Raw genomic sequence first — 20,016 nt, forward strand, 5'->3', positions numbered from 1 at the left:
ATGACAACTTATTAAAACATATACGGGAAAGTTGGGAAAAGAGTATATACAAGTAAAATAATAATTGATAATTGTCAAATCTATTGTTTGGTACCTGGCCAAGTAAGGACTCAAGTTCACCCAGCATTCTGCTCACCAAGCTGTCAACTCTGGCACATGTCTATATCTACCCAACTAATACACAGTTGGATTTATAAAAGGTACCACATGGGCTAGCAGTGGTCCTGGATCCTGCCTTCTAATTGAGTGTCACTTAGGTTAGTAAGAAGCCAATCAGTTCATAACTATTATTTTATTTTCTGCAATACCTACTTCAGAATTTCACTGTGTCATAAAACCTTCCATGTGTTAATCTGAATACTATATGACTCTACTTGAGGATGATACTTATGAAAAAATATAACATTTAAAAATGAATGAATGGAGTATCACTGTAATTATTATATTTATATACCCATTTAAAATTTAGAGACACTTTCAGCTTAAATAAAATTCAAGCACTTTTCCCACTTAAATAAAATACACTGAAATATTTCACATCATAATATACTTTACCTTGAAAGAATTCCAAAATAATATTTTGCATCTTAAGCTATATGATTAATCTTTGTCTCTATAGTCAAGAAAGTAACAGGAACTATATGCAAAAAAGACATTATCATGCAATTTAGTGTATAAATATACTTAGTTTAGACATTTTGTATGAGTATAATTAACCTTGAAAACACACCAAAATAATAACAAGGCTGTCTTGGATTCATGCTCAAGATGATAATATGAACTTTATGCAGAAAGCCTTTATCATGCAATGTAGCATCAAAACTTACTTATTTTGTTCTTTTTAAAATAAATTAGTAGAATTGCATTAAAATGTTAGCCTTTATTCAGCATGAAAATTACATGGCACTTTAAAAGAAAGAAATAATGAGCAAAGCAATGTAAAATGAATTAATATTTTATAACTAATTTAGACAGCTGAGTTTAGTACACTGTATGGAAACATAATATGAAACTTCTTTAATTCAAAACAGAAGGGCACAAAGATGGACTTCGCATTATATGCTTTAGGCAAACTTGACCAGTACTTTTACTATGGAATTAAAGATTATCTAGAAAGATATCTGTTGAATAAGCAAACGGGAAACTTAGTTGTTTCAAGTTGCATATTAGATTTAAATTATGCTGCATGTGGTATTAGTTTTCTTCACACTTTTTATAACTAAACTTTAAAAAAAACTTTGTGTTTTCATTTTGTTCTTTTTAAATAAACCAAAGAAAATCTTATTTCAGAAAAAAAGATGAATCTTCATTTTTAAATTCTTAGCATAGCAATTCACTTATAAAAGATACTAAGAAATAGCTAACAAATACTTTGCAAACATTATTAAAGGCCAAACTGCACAAATAATTGCTACCTTCTGACTTCTCACTTAAAACACTGCTGTCTCATTACCACCTTTTTTCTTTTTGAAAATAAAGCTTTGTAAAATTTTCAAAGAGAAAAAGCTAAAGCTTAAAATATATGGATATGTATGTGTGTGTGTTGTTTTGTTTTGAGGTACTGTGGGCCAGGGATTGAACCTGGGACCTCATATGTGGGAAGCTGGTGCTCAACCACTGAGTTGGGCTTTTCATTTATTTTGCTTGTTTTTTTGTTTTTGTTTTTTCTAAGCGGCACCTAACCTGAACCTGGGATCTCCCATGTAGGAGGCAGGAGCTCAACTGTTTGAGCCACATTCGTTCCCTGGATATATTTTTTTGAAGACAGGAAAAACCTTTCCTATTTCCTCCTACTTTCTATAGAATACTTTCACATGGATTCTGTTTCTGAAAAGATCCCCACAATGGTGCTTGAAGAAGAAATCCCTCAAAGCAGAAACTCAAACATAAAATCTGAGTTACTAGGTATGATGAGATGTCAACACAGCATATGTCCGACTAATTATGCACATCCTATCTACACCATTTGGATTTTGATGCAACCAACGTTGGCAGAAATAAAAGAACATAGAAGAAATAAACAATCTGGCCTCAAAATAAAAGCATTTCTTGAGAGAGTAAATGTATTTTGTAGTTCTCAAACCTGGTTATGTATCAGCCTCTGCAGGTTTTACTGACTGTAACTGCATAGGCCCTCATCCCTTGAGATTCTGATTTAGTGGTCTGGAATTGGGCACAGGCAGCCCAATATATTTTTATTCATAATTCCCAAAACAATATTATTCATTGTGAAAAAGTAAAAAAATATACAGAAGTATATAAAATAAAAGGGAACATCTCCTTCATTCCCCTTCCTTGCCTAATCCCAACCCCTGAGGCAACCAGGGTTAGCAGGCTGGTCTCTCTGGACAAGTCTTAGTAGAAGGCATGTGATAACTATTAATAAAACATTACGGCTAATTTTTGAATATGTCAACAACTTCTATAAATACCATGTAAAATGTTTGAAGGTGCTCCAATATTTTAATTATTCTTTCCCTGAGTTTTTAACAACTAATGTCTTATTTTTAAGAGTCTAGCTAAGTAAATTTTTGCTTGTGAAATTATGGACATTCTGAAATATTTCTGAATTGTTCACAATTTTTTGTATTTTTGAAAAAGACTTACGACGGAGTTTATTAATTAAGGATTAGAATAATAATGTCTACTTAATGCTCCTGAGATATTTGTGGAATATGCTCCCAATCACCCTCTCTAATTCTTAACTGAAAACAATTAGAAAGTTTATCTAAAGTACAGATGTATCAATAATCACTTGTTTTTTAAGAATGGTAAACAGAGGAAAAGTCACCTAAGCACTAAAACCTTGCATGGAAGGCAAGAGCAAAGACTATTCAGAGACAGTGAGTAGAGCCTCTGCCTGTTGAACACAACATATTGACAAGGTCAGATGTTGTTTAGGATGATGACAGAGTGAAGAGATGACCCTGACTATGGGTGTCACAAAACAGCATTAATTAAATGGTGATTTCATTACCGCCCCCTTTTACTTTTCCTTTTTTAATGAGATAAATCAAAGCAAAGGCACTCCGACTCCAGTTACTAATAGATTTAAGTTCAATATGATTATTTTTATTTTAATGACCACCTTTTCATTTATAATTATTAAGGGAAAAGTTAACAAACATTATTGTCACAAATATTTCTTATATTGTAGAAAGAAATTTTGAAGGCATGAGGAAATGGTTTTACTCTAGAAGTATCCAATTTCCTTAAGACCTCTCTGGACTCAAAGCTTTAATTCCTCAGGACAGGGGCTGACAAACTACAGCTTGTTTTTGAAAATTAAGCTTTACTGGAACACAGCCATACCCATTCGCTTACATATTGTCTGGTTGCTCTCAACCTACAAAAGCAAAGATGAGTAGCTGCACCAGAGGCTGAAGGGCCCACAAAAAAGTCAAAAGTATTTACTGTACGGCCGTAACAGAAAAAGTTTGCTGATCCTACCCCAGGAATCATGAAAAATATTCAAAGATGTTCAACTCTGTTACCTTATTTTAAAGAACAACTTGGGTGTGGGTTTGGTATGAAAAGAAATCCTTTTTCTCTTCATATATAAAGAAAAAAATTTAGATGAGTGTTTAAGTGGAATATTATTTCTAAGCTTAATTTGTGAATACATGAGTATACATAATAAGAAATAAGTGCTTCAAGGAAAGATTTACTCATTTGTCTTTTCATCATTTAATAATTTTAACATTAAAATATAAAATATGTTCTGAATCTCATGAACCTTCATAACTAATCATTTTAAATAAAGTCTATCAATACTCCTTTTTTTAAAAAAAAACTAATTTGACAAAAGAAGCAATAAAGTTTTACATTTATTTCTAATTTTCACATTAGTCAACTAGTTAGTAGTTTTTCCAAAGTATTATTGTATCTTTCAACGTAAACACTAAAATACTGAATTTTACATCTGAGATGTAAAATCTTGCTTGGTTTGATAATAAAATATACGCTTATTGAAACAATGTTGTAGATGTATGAACATACACAAATGAATGACTGAAGGTTAGAAGCTTTAAGTAACCACATACAAAATATAACTTATTCAATGCCAAAGTGTAGTTTTATATCACAAGTTAAAGCTTTAAAGCAATGATGGTGTTTATGCAAAATCAAAAGTGCAACATGCCCTTGTGTACAAACTGTAATTGCCTCACTTACATTGTTGATAGATTTATGCAAAGCTTCACCCAGAGAGTGCCGCTATGAAGAAAAGATCACAGGAATAAAGGGAAACATTCAGAAATCAACTAAGTGAAAGAAAGAGGGATAAAAAGGGAGAGTAAAACACAGAACATTAATTATAATACGCTCAAGAAAAAAAAGCTGAAAACAGTTCTGAGAAAGAAATTAGACAAACAGAAATTTAAGACATATTCTAAACTTCCCAGAGTGCCTTAAAACAGAGTGCTCTGTTATGGGCTGGTAGACTTACCTACGCAAACACCGAAGGCTAGCAAATATAAATCAGAATTACATTTTTAAAATGATGGTTATTTAAAGACCTGGAGGGGATATCATTGTTCTAAATTCCTTCCAGAAATCTTATTATAATGCTTCAAAATGTTATACCCTGTGTAAGTGGTGTAGATTCACAGAGAATTTCTCTTAAGAAAGAGATAAGAGCCCACGAGAACTGCAACACTTAATTGGTTGACCGTGTAATTTTAGGGCCAGACATAAATATGAGATGATTATTGAAAAAGTGAAGATTTAATAATAATCTGGTTTTGTTCTTGATGGAAGGAGGAAGATATGATCCCTTCATGTCCTTTTAAGCCATTTTCTAGTGTATATTTGGCAAAATTATTTATGATCTGGGTTTATATTTCAGAAGCTCATTGAAATTTTGAGCAATAAACCATTGGAAAAGACCTATGCACACACCTCTAAGTATAAGGAAAAAATGTAATTTCATTTTCAATTGCCTCACTCTTTTACCTTCCAAAATAAAAATAGTATTTTTAGTTCATATTATGCATTCAAATAGAAAAGTTCCTGTTAAACAGTTTTAATTTGGATCCTGATCAAACTTTCAGACAACATAATTTTTTGCATGAATGTGATTATTTATTGGAGTGTCATAAACTAATGCTACTTTTTACTTACTACAATTTTTTACTAATAACTTAGACTAAATATTTCGCGATATAGTTTACTAGAGTTGAAAAAGTAAGTTGAGATAAAAGATTAACTTCCAATTTCATTTTTCCATAACTTCTCAGTCTAAGCTTTCTCACACTTATGTGTATATTAGTTACAATCATTTTAAAAAAATTTTTCTTTATTCTTTCTCTTACAATATTCTTTATATTCTATTAGGACACTTATTTCTCCATATTTAACAAAACTTAAAAGAATCCAAGGGATTTTTATTTGTAGTATTTTATCTCTCTGTATTTCTCTGAATTGATGTCAAAGTTCCAGAAGTTAAGCTAAAACATATGGCTTTTACTTATGAAATAGATCTTATTTTGCACTCTTTAAGTTATCATCAGATAAAAACCTGCTTGTTATTTAAGATTCCTGAAATAATCAATGAATTGAACTAACACTCCAGAGCAGAAAGTAGCATGCCAAATCTTTTCTTAGAAATTCTAGATTTTGAATTTTATACATCAGAAATATATTTGAACACTGGAATCTAAACTTGTATGGTCACTACCTTGTTAACAAACAGTTCTGGGCCATGGAAATATCTACACGAAACGACACTGTACCTAAGCTCGGGCCTGGGGTGCATTTACCCCAGAGATGGCTACGGCAGTAAGTAAAGGTACAACTACTGCTGCTGGGTGGCAATACTATTATGGATTTATACATAAATGAAGCATGATTAAATTTTTCATTTAAAAAGTACTTATTGGAGTAACATCATATTTCAGGAAATACTGTAAGTGCTGAGATACAGAGTTGAATAAGATACTAAAGCAAGACGAAAAGACAAAAATAAGTAAAAGTTAGTGATAAATACTTGGTTTAAAAAATAAAACAGCTTCTTGTGAGAAGGAGTGACTAGTAGTGAGACTGGGCTGATGGTACGGAAAGATCTTTTGGAAGAAGTGACATCAGTGATGAAGCCAGCCATGAGACAATCTTGGGGAAGAGTCTACCAGCAAAGTGGATCAAGTAGCACAAGACTCTGAGGAGGGGTGAGCTGGGGGATGGAGGGGTGCTGTCTGTGAGGGAAGAGCAGGCTGAAATGAGACAGGAGATGCAGCCAGGCAAGGTCACGCAGGGTCTTGCAGGCCCATGAAAAAGAGCTTGGACTCAATGGGGTGCACCTGAGAGTACAGTAAGCAGGGCAATGCCATGATCGGATTTACATTATCAAAGATCACTTTTTGTGCTGTTAGAATAGTGAACTTGAGGAGACTAGATAGGAGTCTTGTAATGCTTGTAATGCTTGCATGGACTAGCGCTTATTAGGAGAGATGGAAGAAGATGGAGCTGGGGTATGTTTTGAGGGTGGAACTGACAGGATTACTAGAGGTAAAGGAAAGAGAGAAATCAAGGATGGTGCTTCAGTTTTTCTCTTGAGCAGCAACAGGCAGTGTCAAGAAGTGAAGATACTAGGGTGGGGCTGGCAGAGGGGAATCAAGACTTTTGAGCCAGACCTGCTAAATTTGGGATGCCTATTAACCAACCAAGTGGATTTGAGTTCAGCAACAGAGGTCATGACAGGCTGGAGATATAGCTTTGGTTATTGATGGTATTTAACCACAAGACTGCATGAAATCCCCAAGTAAATGTTTGCTTTAAGGAATAAGGAATGAACTAAAAACTTGATATTCAAAAATATTTGCCAATTATTCTATATGAGCAAGATCCATGTTAACAAAATATGATGCTCTATATAATATCAATTTATTGAAAGCATCTTAAGCTTTTTTACTTTTTCAAGATGAGTGAAAAGGACCTCAAGGTATCCTCTTCAGCTAACTGAGAGCACCCATAGACTTCATCACAGAAAGCATACTCAGTGTGTTTCAGGATTTCTGTTCTTGAACGAGAACTATCATCTGACATCAGATAAGTAAGGAAGGAAGAAAATTGAAAATAACTAAAATAATTGAAACACTTAATTAGAAATTAAGAGTTTTTTATATAAAAAACCCAAACTACATTTTTAAGAGTTATCTCATTGCTCTAAATTTCAGTTTATTCTTTTAGAAAATAGAAAAAGGTTTTACATATTTGCAATTTGCAAAAATATTTGGTTCATAAATATTGAAACCCACTGAAAATTTGTAGAGGGCAGGGAACATATCTTAGTCATATTTTGCATCCATAGGGCCTGACACAGTTACTAGAATAGAGTAAATAGTCAAAAAGTGCTTGTTAAAAGATTTAATGAGCTTCTCTAATAAAGGGGAAAAAAGATTCAATGAATGATATGAACGTTTACCACTGAGTTTGGATTCTCTACTCTCTCCTTTACCTCACTCCTATAAAAACAGAAGTAGTAAAGAGAAAATTTTAGATAATTAGAAAGAAATAATAGTTGTATATATCATGCAGAAATCCTTCAGACAAAAGCCAATAGATCATAAGACTTTCCCTTTATTTCCTCAGATAAATAAATGAGTAAATACCTGTCCAGAAAATATAAAACTGAACAAGGCTGCCAAAAGGAAAGCAATATCCATCAAATGGTAGCTACCTTGTCCCACTCTAATCTAGTCCCCATCCTGCAGCCAGTATTTCAAAATTACAATATTTGAATACTTCACACCCCTAATTAAAATCTTTCAATAGTTCCTCATTACCTTCTGGATAAAGTCCCAAATCCCTAACAAGCCAGACAATGTCCAGGTGATCTGACCTGCCTGCCTCTCCAGTCTCTCAGCATTCTTCTCTCAAGAATGGCGATGCCCTTTGGGCTCCTAAGGGCCTTTGCACATGCTGGACTCAACTCAGAATGCTGCTCCCCTTCTCCTCTTGGCCTGACTTCTGCTTATGTTCCAGGTCTCAGGTAATGAATCCAACACTCAGAGAAGTGTTCCCTCAAGTTGCCAGGCTCTGTTAGGTCACCATGTTACACACGCCTGTAAACTACACTTCAGTGAATTGATTTGTCATATAATTACTTCATATCTGTCTTCCTTTCTAGATTATAAGTACCAAGAAGGCAGAAATCACTACCATCCTGTTACTAGACTAGCTCCGTGCCTAGCGTATCAGAAGTACTCAATTTTTGGCTGAGTGAATGGATGAATATCTGAAAGACATACAAAAATAATTTCTCACCCTTGATTTCAACACCTAGGGAGATCAAATGATTCTAGGAATTCTTTTTATACCTAGCTAGGTAGATCAAATGAGTCTAGGGTTCTTTTCCTAGCTGGAGGTACTGCTGGCCTAAATGCTTGAGAGTGATCACAAAGAGCCTCTGAAACCACAAGGTGTGTAGGGAGTAGGAAAGAGGAGGCACCTAGGAGACTACCAACAGTTATTAGAATCACCACACAATTGCGTAACAGGTACCACACTGACACAGGGCTTAATAAAAACATTGGTAATGTCCCACTGTTGATATGGCATATACATGTACCCATGAATTTTCATAATAACTACCTCTTGACTTTCAGTTCTAATTTGAATGAAAAAATCTCAACTGAGAGAACAAAATTCTCATTACTAAAAGAAATGTATCATTTATTAAATTTCTAACTTTTTGAGAAAACGTTCTTGAAATAAAATCTATACTAAGTGTACCTTGTAGGCCAAGTAAAATAGGCTAAAGCTTAATAAAACATTCCAAAGTTAAATATTTAATATAATACTAAAATATTCTTAAAGCAAATTATGCAAAGTCTTTTTCTAATGTCAGTTTCAAGTATACTAATAATACCTAGAGACCAACAACTGACAAACCTAAGATTTAGAAGTGGGATTTACAGTTTTGATCATTCTTTCAAAATAAAAAATATAAGAAAAAGTCATGAACAACTGTTCAATATTTAAATTAAAACAGTAATAATGATTTTGGAGAAAAGCTAATTTGTCAAGTTATTCTTAACCCTTTTCTCAATGGTTGTCTTATATAACTTTACAATCATATGTCCAAAATATCTTAATTCTTTTTAGAATTTTGTCACATAAAATAGTAATAAATTCAGTTGATTTAGTATTGTCTACTTCATAAAGAAAAGAATAATAATAACCACGTAAGTCTGATAAAAGTACATAATATATGTAATAATGCCATGAAGTTTTTTAACTGAAAGAAATTAATTAAAAACAAACTTCAATGTTTCCTAAGGAAAACATCACTTGTTAACCATCCTTTAATATAAACTGTCTTCCCCCCTTTTTTTTTTTTTTTTTTTTTAGGTACCAAGAACCAAACCCAGGACCCTGTTGTAGGAAGCCAGCATTCAAACACTGAGCCACATCAGCTTCCCTTAGTTGTTTTTTTTGTTTGTTTTGCTTGTTGTTTGTTTTTGTTTTTTCAGGAGGCACCAGGACCCAAACCCGGGACCTCCCATGTGGGAGGCGGGAACTCAACAGCTTGAGCCACATCCACTCCCCTCCAGTTACTTTTGAACAAGAACATTTATTTTAATTCTCAATTACTTACTCATTTCATTGCTCCTTCCAAGTGTGAAATATTCTAAAATATTCTTATTGTAAAATCAATACTACCACCAATTTATTTACCAATAAATAGCACGTCCTGACTTCCCTGTCTCAATGATGGTCTTTTCTTCATTCTGATTCAAATCCTCAGTTGACTTGAACACTTTCTTCAAATTTTACATGATTTGTTCCTTTACCATCTCTCTTGCATTCTCAGTGAAATAAACTTAAATTTAGTCCTAACTGGGTAGAATTATCTAAACTTCACATATTTGAAAACTTCCCCTTTGGTCCCTATGCCTTGGTTTTTGTTCATTCTCTCAACAACTATTTACCAAGTGCTTACTATATGCCAGGCACAATTTTAGGTGTTGAAGATAAAACAATGAACAACACAGATAAAGGTCCAGCTCTCAGGGAACTTATATTCTAATATGGGAATCAAACAATAATTAAATATGATACCACTGGTAATAAAGATTTTGAAGAAATATATGCCGGTTAAAGGGATAAAAAGTGATGGAGAGTACTATATTAGAGAAAGTGACCAATGAAAATTTTTTTTTTAAAGAGGTACCAGGGATTGAGCCTGGGACCTAGAATATGTGAAACTATACCCGCTCCACAGGAAATTCTTTTTGAAGAGTTTAGGTTTGAGAAAGAACTGAATGAAGTGAGGGGACAAGTGCTGTGTAGATATCTGAGGAAAGTGGGGTCCATGTGGAGGGACTGGTAGGATCAAAGGCTCTAAGATGGATTAAGTTTGGTATGTGTGTTCAAAAACTCTAAGTAGGCCAATGGAGCTGGAAATAAAAAGGAAGGGCAGAGTGGTAGGAGATGACGTTGGCAATGAAGCCAGAGACCAAATAATGAGGGTGCTGGAGACCACGGTAGAATTGAAGGTTATGATAAAAATGTGATGGTAAGCCATTGGAAGGTTTGAAGCAGGAAAGTTATATGATCCAACTTAATATTTTAAAAGCATCACTCTAACTGGTTGGAAAATAATCTGTAGACAGGTGAGAACAGAAGCAAGGAGATCAAATGGAGGATACAGCTAGAGTGCAGTAGAGAAGTGCAGTGGCTTGGACTAAGGAGGGAGTAGAGAAAAGGAGGAGAATGGATCAGATCCTGGATGTATCTTGAAGGTAGAGCAGGAGGCAATGCTGATGGATTGGCTATGCAGTGTGAGAAATAGGAGCTGATTCTATGGCTCCTAGCCTGAGCAGTGAATGGATGGTAATGTCTAGGAAGTGGAGAGGTACATGGCGTGTACTCAAGAGTTCTGTTTCAGAAACTTTAACTGAGATGTCTCCCTTTCATCCTTACTTCAAGATAGTCATACTAAATTTTCTAAAATAAAACTTGCAGCATGTTTTCCCTTATCCGTATACCTTTAACAGAATCCCAAAGCATACTGAATAAATGAACTCTTAAGCCTAGAAATAAGGCTTTCCACAATGACCTCTCCTCCCAAACCCACACCACCTGGTTTTCCTCATTACTGTATACCTCATAGTGCCTGGGAAATAAGAGTATATGCTCCATAAAGTGTTTGGTGAAAGAGTAAAAATATTTGTCCCTATTCTTGTGGGCAAGGAGGATATGCCCAATCTTCACCCTATTCAAGAGTAAAGATTTAACAACTGGCTCTCTGAAAAGCAAAGCCCTGATCTGCAGCATCTGCTGATATCTGTCGTGTAAATACTCCCATCACAGGTGACTGCTAGCTACTAAGATGACATCCCTGATCGCTGGGTTGGGAAAAGACACACATGGCTGGCTCTTGTGAGCCAGCAGGCACCAGCTCCAGTGCATAAACTGCCTGAACGATTTATAAAACCACTTACTGCACAGTGACTTCTTCTTCTATTGCAGATGTCTGTGTACAAATCTTCTTTCCTTTATTAGACGTAAATTTATAGAGATTAAAAAATCAGTCATGTATATTGCTATACCCAGTTAAATGACATTGAGGGCTTACTCACTTACAAATTGGAGAGATGGACCAAGGAAAACTATCAAATCCCACAGCCCAAGTCTGAATGACCTGTTTATCTCCCAAGTTTCTCAGTCCAAAGCCCTGAAAGAGGTTGAATAGATAAATCACCATATTGGACCCTAAATAAAATTTGCCTTAAAAAAGGTGAAACATAGGAATAAATGATGGCATTTTAGGATCAAAAATAGAAAATATGATCACAGAAGACTCCCTATATAATCACTTTTCTTGAGACAGAGCTGAAGTATAAGATTATAGTTCTTTTTCTGTAAAGTAATTCAAAGTACACACCGATTAGCCCAGAAAGCATAATTAACAATGGGCTAAAATATAACCATTGGACTGAAAAAGAAAACAAATGAAATATTTAGGGAAAACTAAAAGATAGGAAATTCACTCTGAATCAGAGCACAGAATGAAAATAATAGCTTTTGGAAATTTTTATGAAGTGAAAAACACCTGATTAAAGGCAAGTGAAAATCTTGGGCTTTTCTGTGCCCATTTTTAGACAAGTAAGCCATGAGTGTTGGTTTAAATCAAATGAACTCTTAGAACTTAAATTCACATGAAACACAAGTTACCTTATTTCTTCTTTGCTTTATGTAGGATGGAATATAGATAGGCTAAGGCACAAAACCAGATTTGTGTTCAACTGAGTCAGAAACAGTTAAGATAGGTGAAAATGCAGATCCTCTGGTACTTTTCATAGTATGTACCGCCACCTCTACCCTGGCTGTCACAATTCTATTCACCATTCTGACTCCTCAAATGACTCCTAACACTGCCAGCACCCCTAAGTGCTGAGGCATGCTGACAGTGGTAGGGTTAAAGGGACTGAAAGAGACCAGTGGCAGGGAATGGAGTGAAATGGCTGCAGGGTTTAGGCCTGGGGGAGCGGAGGGCTCAGCAGCAGGGCCAGGTAAGTACAGAGTGGTAGCGGAGGCCTCAGAGCACAGGCTTCAGGAATCCATCCAAAAGAGTAAAGAGAACAAGAGGCAAGGGCCAGGAAGGCGGGAGTCCTTTGTCCATTAAAAAAAGACCACTGGTTCTGCTACACTTTTCTTTTAGTATTCTCCTACGGCTTGGTAAGAGGGAAACCCTAAGAATGTAATGCCTACTTTCACTTTAATCCTTTTGTTCACTTGTTTTTTTAACTTTCTTCAGGTACAGACAATTCTGGAATGCAACAGCTATTTGCTAATTTATCTATGAGAATGTGTATACCCCATACTTTTTAGAGGTAGGGAGAAAGGAAGATATTGAAATCAATCTTAGAAATGGCTTTACAGCATGGAGGTATCATAGAAATAGTTTTACCTTTGGAGTCATTTAATTCCTATTTGTCTTGATGTTTATGGCTAATCTGCTCTGAAAACTGATAAAAACCTCTTTATAAAGCTAGCGAAAGTTTAAGATAATATATATCTTCACGATATAGACTCACAAGATGCAAAGGATTACATCATCTCAGGGATGAATAGTGCAGAAATGGAAGGGAAGGAGGGAGGGAGGGAGGGAGGTCAGAGAAGCCGTATGAAATCTGATGACTCATTACAAGGGAGATTAACAGAAAACTGAATAAAATAATTTAACAGAAAATAGATGGGAGAAGTGGTGGGTCCTCTTCACAGTGCCAAGCCCAGCCTAAAAAATGTCTATGGTCAACATTTTCTGACTGCACAAGGCAGACTTTCAGGGATGTTTTTCATTTTTATCATATAATGAAACTAATTAAATCATCCCAGGTACAGACCATGAATAGAGGAACAGGTAGCAGACATACTACTCCACACAAATCTGCCCTTCTGGGCCCCTAGGTAGGAATGCAAAATAAGTGTATAGAAGGTAGTTAAGAAACAATGCTAACCTAGCCCAAGTCTTACAGGTTTCAAAAATTTTTTTCTTTTAACAAAAGCATATATATAAGTGTGTGTGTGTGTGTGTAACATGCAAAACTATTATGAAATACCGAGAAACAAACTGGTAGGCTCCAAGTATTTTTGAAAGACATTGCATGTATGTATCCATGTAATAAATTATCTTACAAAAAGTCTATCTTGTTTACTTTAAAATTCATCATGATCACAAACAGAAAGCCAGTGGTGGATTTCTAGCACTAAATTACTGAGCTGCTTCTTATCCAAGTCCTGCACTCGCTTATCAACTGGTGACTCATACAGTCAGTCCCCTCTAATTACTGGCTTTGCCAGAGGAGGCTAAGTGTTCACAAATTTAGAAGTTTAGAAAATGTGCAAATTCGTTTAATTATGTAAGCATGACATAAGAAGATAAGTTAGGAACAGCGTCACTTTTCATTTATGTAGTATCTCTAAAGGGCTTAAAACATTTTGAGGCATAACAGGTACCACCTTGTTAGTGATAAAGAAGTAGCTTGCTCACTTTGGTCAGTGGTTTCAGGTAATCAGTATAAATTTAGTGACTTTTCCCTTCTGTTGCCCAAAGATATCTAATGGCTTGAAAAAAAAATTTTTGTGCCTTCAAAAAATAGGTAACTTTCCTGTTTAAAATCTCTAATGTATTCAGTTCAGAAATCAAACTAAAAAACTATAAATTCTTCCCAGTATTAGGACTGCATATTTAAATACAATTATTTACATCAATGTTTCATAAGTTTATGAATAGACCTCCTTGATTTCATGCATTTTTTTCATTTTAAGTTTTCCCTATTAAAATAATAAAGTACAGTGAATTAATACATAGTGTTTTATAATATCTTCCTTGTTAAAGAATGTCAAGGAAAATGAACCTTCATAATGTACCAAGAATTAACTACCTGGTTTAATAGATCTTCTACTTTTTTCTGCCATGAATCTCTAGCTGCATTCTTTTCTCGCTCTTTTAATTGCAAAAGCTGAGACATTGCTGACTTTTTATCCTCATCATGTTGAAGTCTTAACTCTTCACGAAGTTTAGAACACTCTTGTCTAAAATAAGAAAAAAAAATTTACTTTGTTAGGAAAACGGTTCCTCATAATAACATCAGTAGATTCATTTGCAGGTTTTCTAAGTGCTAACATAGTTCTCTCCAAAATTCCGTAAGCCAGAGTAAGAGTGGATTATTTCAGAATGAATGTAAGTCATTTTGATAACTTAACTCAAGATCAGGAATTACCAATTTATCAATGGAACAATAAGGACTACAACAAACAAATCTACTGACTCCAAGTTAGCACACTATTTTATATTCAAGAAAACTGAATTTAAAAAAAGTAAATCTGTATTTATACAAGAAAAAAAATTGATTTCTATGTATCTAGTCACCAGAAAATTAATTTAAAATGCTGCTACTGTATCTTTGACAATATGACAATATGAGTCAAATAAGAGAAAGCATTTTTGCATGTGTATTGATAAGATTATATTGCAGAGGAATAAGCATACCTAAGATTTTCAGTCCATTTAATTTCTAGGTCATGAGCCATTTTGTCCACTCTCAGCTTCTCTTCTTCTTTCATGGCTGCAAGTGTTTCTTCATACTGTTGCCTTTCTTGTTCTAGATCATGCTGAAGAATGAAAATTTTTCAATGAAGACTAATTATCAAAAAATAAAGTCACTGCTGATTATTTAAAATAGGTAGCATGTCTGCACTATAGCACAATAACTGATAGTGCCGTCTATGATAATTACTCAAGACTTTCTGACAATAAAATATATAGATCACATTTTATTTTTAAATATCCTTTTCCAAACTATATTTCACTAAGGTTTAAAACTGTACAAAATATTTTAAATAGTTTACAATAAGCATAATTAATCATAACTAAACCTTCTATAACATGGTATCTAGTAATAGACTATATATTATCTTCACATACATATACATTGCATAGACAGACATGCTATTCAAATTCATATTCAGAAATATGTTATTTATTAAAAATGGGCTGCTATTTTACTTTCTTGGAATTTTCTACTACCAAGAAGGCTTAAGCATTTTATCTGCACCCCAGCGAAGTGGTTAAAAATAATTATTAGGAATTTAGGCTACTGATTAAATATTTTAATTAAGTAACTTCAAACCAGGGGTCCATGTGTTTGGTGTTTGATAATATGATATGACTGAGATGAATACCCTGCAGCCCAGCATAAATCATGTGGCTTTCTGGTGCCTGGGGCTGGAGGTGACCTGGTTGGACAGCACTGGCAGGCATGGGTCCATGCCAGCAGAGAAGAGAACAGGTGAGGATCCATCCTTCTGTTATCACCATGTCCCTTTCTGGATCACCTACTTGGTAATAGCCCGTGGGATAGCATTTGTTGAAAAATATATCCAGACATGGAAAAGAAGCTACAAAGTTGAAATTGCCCTTCTATTAATACATTGTTAACCTTACTATTAAGCAGTAATACTGAAAACTGATTTCAGCTATCCTAGCTAACTTTTCCCCACTGTTACTCTGCTTCCAGAAAATACCCTTCCCATCAAAGACAGCATTAAATGGAATTAGAACTAGTTTACTACTAAAAAAAAAAGAAAAAAGATTTCTTACTGAATACAAAGTATGTGATTAGACATTATTGGAGCAAGGATAAGGGAAAAGAGATAAAACATTTGTTCTTAAGGAGCTTACCCAAAGTTGTGATAAACCGGATGTAGCGCTCATAACTTTCTCAATTAAAATTGTCCCAGGAGAACAGAAAATAAAATTGATAGGGTATTGCTTAAAATTGTTTAAACCATTTTCTACTATCAGACAGAAGAACAATGTAAATATAAGGAAACTTAAAAGATGAAACTGAATCCATGATCCTAATTCTCAGTGTAAGGGGGTGTGGAGGGCAACCAGGGTAAAATGCCCTGAAGGCAGGAACTTCACCAAAGCCAGTGACCTAAAACACCACATACCATATAATATAGCTATATTCAACCATCGTTCATTAGAAATATTTCAACGTTTTTTTTATTTTTAAATACATTTTTTCTATTCCTGTTATTTTGACAATGGGAAAAAAATGCCTCTTGATACAGTTAGATCATACAGCTCAGCTATATGCCAGAAAATGCTACCACTGAGGTTACTGTCAATATGTCCGACATAACATAAACTGAGTGCATCATTGTATGAAGAAGGAAAGGATGATTCAAGGAGAATAAAATAATCTGTTTATTTTGTTACAGGACTAGAAAATCTAATATAATTAGTATTAAATGTACACAGAAAATAGTTATACCTTATATTAAATTTTTAAAAATTACATAGGTACCATGCACAAGGTACAGCCACTAAAATGCACTATTTACATGCTTTCAAAATGTTGCCAATTCCAAGCTTAAAAATAAAATTTGAAATAATATTAATAAAAGGCAACATTTACTGAGTGTTTAATAGTTTGTTGAGCACTATGCTGCAAATGGTTTATCTCATTTAATTACAACAATAGCCATATAAAGCTATATGAGATAGTATTCTCTCCCTGTCTCCACCACATTTTGCATATGAGGAAATCAAGGCTTAGCAAGACTGTGACTTGCCCAGAGTTACACACTAAGTGGTCAATGCAGCATTTACACCCAAGCAACCTGAATTGAGAACCCACACTCTCAATCACCTCTCTGAAAGAAAAAATAAATTTGTTTTTCTCTCCCCACAAACTTCCTGGAATATTAATCTCCTAGTCTTATGGATTTTTTCTCTACTGCCTTAAGTATTCTAAATTTTTGCTCTGCTTCATGAGAATGAAAGGGAAAGTCAGAGCATTTCTGAAATCGGCAGATCACAGAGAATCATTTCAAATCACTTAGTTGCTATAATCAATTATCATAAATAGAACTGTTCTAATTATATACAATGTGTTTCCAATAAGCTTTAAGTAAAGTGGCTAAACTGTATCTTTACTTCACTGATTTTTAGGATTATGAAATTACCTCAGCATTTAACAGAGCATCCTTGGTCTCCTTTAGCTGACCTTTAGTCAAATCAAGTTCATTTTGAAGTCTTTCCTGGCAGTCCTGAAGACTAGCAATGAGTCCTTCTGCAGAGCCAAGGCCTTGTTCACTTTTCCTTACCAGATCTTGGAGCCGGCCAACCTGCAAGTAGAGTGCTTTTAACATACCTCATTGTTATAGACAAGCAAAACAAGCACATATTTCTTTCAAAGTGTTTTATTTTGTTATAATTTTACTTAATGGATCATTTCTTAATGAATTTGGAAGAAGTGCTCAAATAATAATAGCCTTCATCTGTCGTTTTCTTAAAAAGAGTTCCATGTTACATGTGATGGTTAGGCGCATGTGTCAACTTAGCCAGGTAATGGTCCCCGGTTGTTTGGTCAAGCAAGCACTGGCCTAATTATACTGTGAAGACATTTTGTGGATTTAAATCATCATTGAGTTGATTGTATCTATGGCTGATTACACCTACAATCAACTGAGGAGACTACCTTCAGCAATGAGTGATAGCTCATCCAGTCACCTAAAAGCCTTAAAAGGAGAAATGATTTCAGTAGTCAGGGAAAGAATTGTGATCTGATCTCTATTTCAGACAGCCAGCCTCTCCTAGGGAACTCATTGATGACTTTCATCAAGGTTCCTGGCTTGCAGCCTGCCCTACAGAATTTAGACTTGTGTATCCCCATGGTCACATGAGACAATTTTATAAAATCTCATAATATTTACAGATACCTGTCAGCTCTGTTTCCTTAGAGAACCCTGACAACAATAGCTTAAAACCGGGAGTGGTTCTTGAGAAAAAAAATCTTCATAATCTTAAAATGGAATTTCTGAGTTGGTTTTGGGGATTCTGCAACAGGCTCTCTTTGAATCTGATTAGATTCAAAGGCATTAACAACTCTATATTTCCAATGCTCAAGAAGCCACTGATAGTCCACGGCATGAGGTGGCAATAGACTTATACAAAATATCACCAATGGATACAGCTACTTCCAAGCTTATAAAAGGCAAGGCTCTGCGTGAGAGTATTTCTGACAACTTAAGAGAGCTTGCAGACTTAAAAGGTACAATGATGTTGGCTGGTTGTTCTTATATATGCTGGATACATTTATAAAGGAAAGGGGTGAGCTGAAGGCTTCAAATTTGCAACTTAAGCACTACATGAGTGATACGAAAGCTTCTATGTGTGCCCTGAAAACAATCTTGTTTGGTGCAGCTGCAGCCTTGAGATCTCTGAAAACCAGACCCAGAGTCTCAATGTGCAAGTTGTAGAATTACAAGGGAAACTAATAAAGCCTCAACTTTTCAGGATGTCTGCTGTTAAAATTAGGGCATTAATTAGAAAGGAATGGAATCCTGAAAACTGGGATGGAGACATGTAGGTTGATAATAATGGCAGTGGGGAAACTGAAACCCTAAATTCTGCTGAGTCTTTGCCAGAAAAACCTGTAAGAGTCTTCCCTGAAGAAACACCTTACTGCTTTAGGGCATGCCCACCTCCAATCTGCCCTGAGGAGACAGCCACCTGACTTCCAGTCTGCCCCAAGGAGTCTGCCATCCAACCCAAACCTGAAGAGATTAATCCTGTTTCACCAGATGAAACCGCAGTGGAATGCCCTGAAGTAAATGGCTTGCGAGAAACTCCTAATCCTTCTCATTACCCACCCCCACCACCCCTCTTTTCTTCCAGACCTATAACTAGATTAAAGTCACAATAGGCCCCAAACGGTGAGGTACAAAGGTACATAATGAGAAAGTACACTATATTCCAAAATAACTGCATGAGTTTTACAATTTATATAGATAGAAATCAGGGGAATATGTGTAGAAATGGATATTAAGTGTATGGGAAAATGGTGGAAGGAACATAAAGTTGGATCAGGCTGAATTTATAGATATGGGTCCACTAAGCGGAGATTCTGGATTCAGTGTTGTAGGTCAAGGGGTTAGAAAGGGCTCTAACTGTTTGTTTGAGTAGATAGGTTAAACAATGACCAAAAGATAGCCAACAATGCCTAAGGTTGAGATGTAAAAACTGTCCTGGTATACTGTAGATGAGGGGATCCAAAAGCTTACAGAGATTGGAAAGTTAGAATGGATTTATCATGTAAGACTTGTTTATCCACCTTAGGAATATCCAGAGGATACACCTTTCACCAGAACTGTTAGGAATAAATTTTGTGGTACTAACTCCATTCTCCTGAAGAGCTCTGTGGTTGCTCTTCTCAGTAGGTCAGATATTACCCTGGGAACTGCTGTCAGTGAACCAGGATCCTTAAACACTATGGGAATTATCGGATCCTGGGTTGGCAGAAGCCAAGTCACAGTACTTAACTGCCAAAGGCAAGGTAGGTGTGGCTGCCACATTGAACAACACACTCAAAGCAGTAATTACAACAGTCTGAGTTGCAGAGACCTATGGCATTCGATAATAGATCATGGGATACCTAGAAGTAAAATAGATAGGCAGTCTACTAAATTCCTATTTCATTTGTATTAGGAGAAGAG

At 35.1% G+C, this 20,016-nt stretch overlaps 1 protein-coding gene across 6 annotated transcripts in view; it reads right to left on the reverse strand.

Annotated features, from left to right (window-relative positions):
- The window catches only part of FAM184A (family with sequence similarity 184 member A), a 148,268-nt gene that overhangs the window by 42,590 nt on the left and 85,662 nt on the right, over positions 1-20,016 (reverse strand). For all 6 annotated transcript variants that reach the window (XR_011650119.1, XM_071218641.1, XM_012522197.4 and 3 more), the window contains exons 7-9: positions 17,485-17,646; positions 14,999-15,120; positions 14,391-14,541 (exon numbers count right to left, since the gene is read on the reverse strand). Coding sequence is in view for 5 of the 6 variants with exons in the window: in XM_071218641.1 (XP_071074742.1) it covers positions 14,391-14,541; positions 14,999-15,120; positions 17,485-17,646 (435 nt within the window). In the remaining variant the exon portion in view is untranslated. The remainder of the gene's footprint in view (positions 1-14,390; positions 14,542-14,998; positions 15,121-17,484; positions 17,647-20,016) is intronic.

The sequence above is a fragment of the Dasypus novemcinctus genome, chromosome 11, assembly GCF_030445035.2.
Source record: "Dasypus novemcinctus isolate mDasNov1 chromosome 11, mDasNov1.1.hap2, whole genome shotgun sequence".
Taxonomy (NCBI): domain Eukaryota; kingdom Metazoa; phylum Chordata; class Mammalia; order Cingulata; family Dasypodidae; genus Dasypus; species Dasypus novemcinctus.